The following is a 7,583-nucleotide window of genomic DNA, read 5'->3' as shown; positions in this document are numbered from 1 at the left end:
TATACAAAAATCTTGAACTGAGGAGAAGTTTCTATAGGAATTATATTAATCTACCAATATTATATATATCCTGGTGTGCCAATTAATCGATTGTGTACCATTTCTTTCTTATCAACAAGAAAGTGAGACACTGGTGTGGTGGCAATCTAATCTGCATATTAAGCTAGCTGCATCCTGTCATTATCAGTTGGAAGTATTCATTAATCATTTGATAGAATAGTTCACATCACTCTACTAATTAATGTGTAATCAACATTAATTAATTAATGTGTAATCAACATTAATTCATGATCCGCGCGGAATGAGAACAATTCATTACGATCGATAAGAAAGATAATTAACCAGTGAAAAAGATTGTTGACAAGTTCAGAACTTGATATATAGTTTTACAGCTAGCAGTTCCACCTGATCCTACAGTCCATTCATAACAAAGTACGAATATATCTGGAAATAGATCATTTTTACTTCAATAATGATTCATGCAAGTAATCTCACAAGATTTCCTTTTCGGTTACTTTTTTACGTTTTCTTTGCTCGATCTGGAATAAAAGGAGAAAGATATATAATAACAAGTTTTAATGGTTAACTTATATTAAATATATAATGGTGAATAAATTAATAAGTAGAAAAGTTTATTAAAATGATTGTTGGATATATTATATTATAGCATTAAATATTGCTGTGAATTTTAAGAACAAAATCACTTTTTATTTCTTAACTATTGTTCCTAAGTACAATAGTTAACTAGCACAATTAATATAGCAATGAACTTAAATATCTTTTCCATGTCAAAAAAATTATTTATTTATTTTATTTAAATTTGACTTCCTTGCAGGAATGAAAGTGAAGTGAAAAGGAAAGAAAAAAAATGTATGAATTTTGCTCCTTTTGGTACAAACAAGGTGGAGATGAAATTTTTAAAATCCATGCGGGGTCCACACAAATCTTCCATGCTAGAGTGCAATAATAAAATGCAAAGAAAATTGTAAAATGTCCGTGAGTATCCTCACTTATTGTACACATATCAATTATGTTATATAATATAATTAAATTAAAAATAATATAAAAGAGTATATATTATAAAGCTTAAAATAGTATTTTTATTAATAATATATTTTTTTTCCTTTTTTCTTAACCTCATAATATTATTTTCACTTTATTACTATTAAACTAAACAACCTCTATTTTTAATTATCCTATTTCTTACACTATATATGTAAGGAGAACTTTTTAAGTTTGACTATTAAACTTAGATCCTTACGTGAGATAATGAATATTTATTGAAGTGTACGTTCTCTAGCATAAATAAAAGGTATCAGAATCAAGTTAAATATGAGTTTTCATAGTTTTTTTTATGTGATATATATTTTTATTTTTGTATTTTCATCTTGAGTTTACCAATAGGTGTAATGTTTTCCTTTGAATGAAGGTTTACGTGAAGGTCCACGTAAACTAGGATATTATTCGCTTCAATTCCATGGTGATGAATTGTCTTTGATCCCCCTCCCCCACCACAACGTCGAGATTCGTTGCCTCTGGCTCTGCTCCGCACGTGTCCTCAATCCTCCAAGCTAGGTTCACACCACTGAACATATAAATACATTTGGCTCCGTGTTTTTATTTTAAGATAGAGGACAAATGCTTCATTTTATATATTCAATAAAGAAAATGATTAGTGAGAAAGAAACTTTAGGACAGGCATGCAGGTTGAATAAATTAACATGGGTCATGGTGAAGACCCCAACAACACAGACGTAGGGACAAGATGCATATGCAAATTCAAGAGTGGTAAAAATAGGCACTTCCCCTCATGATAAGCTGTAACTTGCTAGCTAGCCACCAACACACGTGGTTGCATAGAGACAGTAACAACAATATGTTTACAATGATTGAGAATTGTTCCCGCGAGTTGTTTTACATTATTTCTGAGTAAAATGTAATATGAAGCATGGTAACTTGTTTGTTTCTTTATCTACCTCGTCCATCAATTATCTACAAATTGTTATTTTGTCACCTAAAATGTGAGAAGCTGTATTGTAGAAAGGGCGCTGTCTAGAGGATGTGGCTAACTTAATTATAGACTCTCCTCATATGTACTAGGATTCCAGAAGTTGCACTTTTAGAAAGGCCTCTAGCTCAAGGAGAAACATTTAATTTGCTAAAGGATATATACGTTTGGATATTAATTTAATGATTAAAATGAAAGGGAACATAATCTTTTTTTTATATATAGAAATTGACTTCTTCTTTTTTAAGGATGGGGTGTTAAATGATATTAAATGCACCCGTCATTTAGATTCTACACTAAATATTATTTTGAATTATTTAAATAATGAAATCTAGTATTATTTCATTTTATTCTATTCCAAACATTAATTACTAAGTGATAATAACTGATCAATTATTGGAATTGGAAAAGGACAACTGTTAGCCTAATTCAAATATGCAAAGTTGTTTAAATTATTACAAGAAATAATATGATTATATACCTTATACGTTACATACATACTCAAGATCTATATTCATATGCTGGTGATTTATAAATAAATAATTCAAAGCTATTTATTTTTCAATATTTATTAATTATGAGTTAGTTTGAAAAAAATACAATAAACACATAAAAAATAATTAACAAATGATTAATTTATGTTTCATTTTCTTTAAATAATGTTTCAAGTTTGAGTATGTATAAGAAAAAAAGAGTCCTGTGAAAAATACTTCTATGTATATCCAAACAAAAAACGTACAAGAAGAAAATAAAATAAATTAAAAGGATAAAATAAATTAAATTTTGTGTGTATAAGTTTAAATGAATTGATAATACACCTATGTATATTCTTATTATTCTATTGTTGTATAAGACATTTCGTACCTTTAGATATTCACATGTTATATAAATATTAACTTGAGTATTAAAGTATTTTTTAAGTGATTCATCAGTGTCATTTAATCTCTAGCCCCTTGCTTCTTGTCAAAGTTGTCTCCATCTCGTACAGGGTCTATTCTCTTAATGGTGGACTCACACAGATCATCATGACTCAATTGTTGTCGTTATCTCCACTGAACAAACAACTATATGTCTATTTTAATTCAAAACAGCTCCCTCGTTTAATTTTTCATAAACACATTATTTTCTGTTATCAGTGTATAATCATTTAAACCTTTTTTTTATTGTTTATCAGAAATCTTAATTTAGAAATCTCATATTTCCATATTTGATATTTTAAAAATATTTTTAATTATATTTCCTAAGTCTAAACATTTTCTTAAGGATAGGGTGGGTCAGTGGGAATCAAGATTTTGGCGAAGCAGGAAATTTGTTTAGAACATAAAAATACAATAATGGCCATCATCATCTCAAAAACCTAATTTTTGTTGTCTCCCCATTTGTCGCTCATCCAATTTCCCTCTGCCGTTATCTTTTGCCTGAGAAGAAAAATACTAGAACAGTAGAACTACTGTGATCGAATGCAGGAGTAAAGACAAAAAAGTTTATTAGCTCTATTTTCATTCATTCCCGAGAGTTTCACTTTGCCGAATTAATACTTTGTTTTTCTTAAGAGTATTTTCTTTTCATATAGTATAATTGATATATAATTAATGACGTTGTTTTTTGCATCAATTTTCTGTTAATTTTTTTTCTCCACTCCATAGTTTTAGTATAATATATCATGAAAATTATATTTTGAAACCACCTTTTACCTGGTCATCTATGTGAAAAACAAATTGTCTCCCTTTCAGCAGATATCTAATCATTAGTTTTTTTTTTCTTAAATATTTTTATCGATAAAATTGATAGAAATTTCACATTAATCACATGCTGACAAAAATATAAATTGTATATTGAGCAGTTCCTAAAATTAATTTTATAATTGAAACACTATCACCAATAGAAACTAATCCAAGTTAAACCTATGCATTTTACCCTCTAAAACACTTCCGTCGCTCTCATTGATCAGAACTGCAACCATGTCAGTCATGCATCGTTCTGTGGGCAAACACAACTTGGCTGGGAGGAATCCATTCTCTAGTGGTTTTGTAAGATTCTCATAAATGCATGTCCCTCACTTTGTACATATACGGCTTCAACTAGATCCATTTCGAGAGGAATAATAAAAGTAATAGTAATAAGAGAGGTTTGGGCAGTATAAAAAATAAAATAAAATGAAAATTGGGGGCTATGTCTGTATAAATGTTTTCCTCAAAATTTGAGACATCGAAAATTGGGTAACGATTCTTGCATATTTTAAGATCTTTATAATTAAGCGATCTGTTATTGGACCAAACTCCTTCTCATTATAAAGGTACAAGTTAAAAGTATATATCATAAATGCTTACACCCTAAAAATAATATGAACATAAATAAATATAGAAACCGAGTTGGAAAGAAAATGTTTTTTGGCGAGTCCTGTGGTCGAATTGAATAATCAGCTTCGACAATTTAGTGATGTCCCTTTCCAGACAAAGACAAAGACAAATGAAACACGGATGAGACTATCTTATCCCCAGTATTCTCTCTCCAGTTTAGAGCCAAACAAATATATCTACATACATATACACCCTCTTGAACTTATTTATTGTTGGCATCGATCCCCACCAAGTTTCCATTCATATTAAGCAAAAAAAGAAAAAGAAGAGGTGTTTCATTCATGTTTGGTAGAAAATAGACCATGCAAGAGGGAAGGATCGAAGCAATTGTGTGAGGCTGGTTTACATCAAACGAACCGCTAATAGCTAGCTAGGTGCACAAAGCCGAACGTTTGAGAGTGCCTTGTTGAAATGCTTTGCTTTAGTGCCAAGGTACTCATTCCAAGTCACTGCCTTATAAAGGGGAGGCTTATTTGGGCCCACTAGCTTCGCATGTGGACATATCTCCACATTCGGAGGGGGCCCACATAAATACGCAACTGAAAGCCTTTGCTGGATCCGGTTCACTAAGACCCGGTGGAGCACACTCGGGTACAACCCGTTCGACAATATGTGGAGGAGGTCGCCTACATTGATCACAAGCCCTTCGGGGACTGGTGCCACCGTCACCCACCCGCCGCCTTTTCGGTGAACCTGCAACCCGCTTATGTTGTTTTGGTAAAGGATTGTGAGAAGGGTGGAGTCGGTGTGGGCGGCCAGACCCATGGCCCGATCCGGATCCGGACAAGTCGGGTAAGAGTTCAATTGCAAGGCTGCGCATGTCTTTTTGAATTGGCCTTTGGACCCGGCCCATTTCAGGTCTTCCTTTGTAATACCCAGAGAATCCAACATCAGCCACATCAGCTTTCCCACTAGCTTTTTCATCGCTTCATCATATCGCTTGACGATATCACTGAACAAAAAGACAACCACAAATAGAGGAACGTTACGAAAAATCACACCATGGTTGACCATATATATTAGCCTAGAGATTTCCAACATGTTAGGCTTAGCAAATGGATGTAAATTGATCCTTCGGTTTTGGTGCTTTAGATTCTCATGTTCATCACTCTAGTAATTAATCTTCAAGGTGGGTCCACACCCCCTCATTATGATCTTTTGCTAATTAATTGCATTAGGATAAGAAATTGGGTGCTTGTAATTAAGCCACTTGTATTGTCAGAAAAAAAAAGTTCCAAAAATATTGTCCTTTTAAAACAGAATAAAAATTAGTAAGAGAAAGAGAGATCGATATGATGAGGTATAGTAGCTACTACTAGGTAGTAGCATTGAGAACACGTGCGTGAGGATATATATATAAATGCGTGTCAGAGAGAGTTTGTTTTGTACACGAACCAGTATTTGTGGTAATCTTGGGGCCAGAGTTGACGAAAATGCTCAAGAGGGGATCCAACAATTGTGAATCCCTCAGACCACATGAGTTTGGGGAAGAAGGAAGAGATGCGAGCAAGGCCATAGCCATCAGCACCGTCAGGGGAACGAGCTGCTTTTTGTTTTTGGTGACAAGGGAGAGAGAAGAGTGTCTCCCCAACCCATTGAATGTCTTGGAGGAGGCTCATGGGTATGGCATGGTTCACCACTTGGTACGCTCCCCAAGTTATGCATGCATGGTGTATCAACTTTGAAGCATTTGGGTCGTTGAGATCAATAACGGGGACACTCTCGTTGGAAGCTGCAGGAGTATGATCATCATGGCTATGGTGTGTCCAAGTGTAAGACTCGGGGAGTTCTTGTAGGGAGTTTAAGTCAGGGTGCTTGTGTTGAACGTGCACGGGGTGGGCTCGGTAGGCTTCTGAGAGTGAAGGCATAGTGTACCTGTGTGGAACAAATACCACTTACGTTTAAGGTGTGCTGGTGTGTTCAATGTATGGCTAATTAGAATTAGAGACTAATTATGACAAGTTCAAAAATAGTAGCTAGCTGTTTGTGCTAGTACTTGCAAAGAAAACATAGTACCGCATGGAAATTAGATAGAGATGATAGGTGAGAAACATGATTGTGCGTAGTGAGTATATATAGAGATGATGGGGTAGATGGGGACAAAATGTTGCCCTTGCCCTAAGCCTAAAGATAAACAGAGAAAAGCCCTTCTTTTTAATTATTCAATTCTCCCTTTCAGCCTTCAGGAGTTGATTGCTGTTGGAGCTTAAGTTTTTTTTTAAAAAAAAATAATTTTAACAAAAACTCAGATAATTAATAAAAGGTTACCCTATTTAATTTTAGATTTATTTTAAAAATACGTGTATATGAAAAATATTATAAATATATATATATATAAAGATAGAAATAATTATACGTGATATGATATAAATTGTTTAATTTTCAAACAATGGAACTGAAAGTTGAGGGAGAAAGTTATTCTTATTTCTTTTAGAAAACTAACCCTTCCCCTTATATATGGACAATATATATATATATATATATATATATATATATATATATATATATAATCCATGGACATTTATATCTTACTAAACACACTTAAAAAAAAGATAGAGATGGTAGAGAGAAATGGAGATATATAAATAATTTAACTGATATGAGGTGTAAGTACTTTAAGCCAGAAGAAATATACTAGAAGGAAAGAAAGGAAATTTAATAAATCTGATAAATATGTGGTATGATGAAAAAGGTTAACAAAGGAAAAAAAATGTAAAATACATGTACAAATTAAGGTGTAAAAAAATAGGTGATACAAAAAAATATACAAATAGTAAAATTATAATTTAAAAAAACAAAAAATGGATGTATTGTAATTAGACAAAGGGGAAAAAACAAATAGGAAAGGACCATCTTGTCCTCTACACAGAAAAAATATAACAAAAAATGAGGATGGGAGAGGCATCTCAACCTTTAAGGGTTCCACGAAAGAATAGGGCCGGGGCCCCTAGTCCCCTATCTCAACATGTGCCCTTGTCTTGTCCTCAAGTAGAAAAACATTTAAATCAAAATCTTCCAACTTGGTTCCGATATATCACATTCGCTATAAGACAATACCCTCAATTTGAATCGGTTGCCATTGTGACCAAATTGCCCATCATCTCGAGAGAAAAAAAAAAAAGAAGAAGAAGGAAGAATGTGTTTATACAGAGAGAGCGAGAGACGAGGTATTTTGATAATCTTATGTAGAATATATATTTTATTGAACTACTTAT

General features: G+C 32.8%; 1 protein-coding gene across 1 annotated transcript; it reads right to left on the bottom strand.

Moving 5' to 3' along the window:
* Positions 1-4,276: 4,276 nt before the first annotated feature.
* LOC114373663 (gibberellin 3-beta-dioxygenase 1-like) lies at positions 4,277-6,407 on the bottom strand. Its single transcript, XM_028331173.1, has 2 exons — positions 5,764-6,407; positions 4,277-5,320 (listed from the first exon to the last, which is right to left on the bottom strand). Exons 1-2 carry the CDS (start codon positions 6,234-6,236, stop codon positions 4,735-4,737), a joined length of 1,059 nt encoding a protein of 352 aa, XP_028186974.1. The 5' UTR covers positions 6,237-6,407; the 3' UTR covers positions 4,277-4,734.
* Between the last annotated feature and the right edge of the window lie 1,176 nt (positions 6,408-7,583).

This window comes from Glycine soja, chromosome 11 (genome assembly GCF_004193775.1).
Source record: "Glycine soja cultivar W05 chromosome 11, ASM419377v2, whole genome shotgun sequence".
Lineage (NCBI taxonomy): Eukaryota > Viridiplantae > Streptophyta > Magnoliopsida > Fabales > Fabaceae > Glycine > Glycine soja.
This window is presented reverse-complemented; position numbering and strand designations above follow the sequence as displayed.

Coding starts and splice junctions, on each gene's coding strand:
- LOC114373663 (XM_028331173.1), bottom strand. CDS start 6,236: ATGCCTTCACTCTCAGAAGCCTACCGAGCCCACCCCGTGCACGTTCAA. Junction 5,321..5,763: donor CAAGATTACCACAAATACTG/GTTCGTGTACAA, acceptor CTTTTTGTTCAG/TGATATCGTCAAGCGATATG.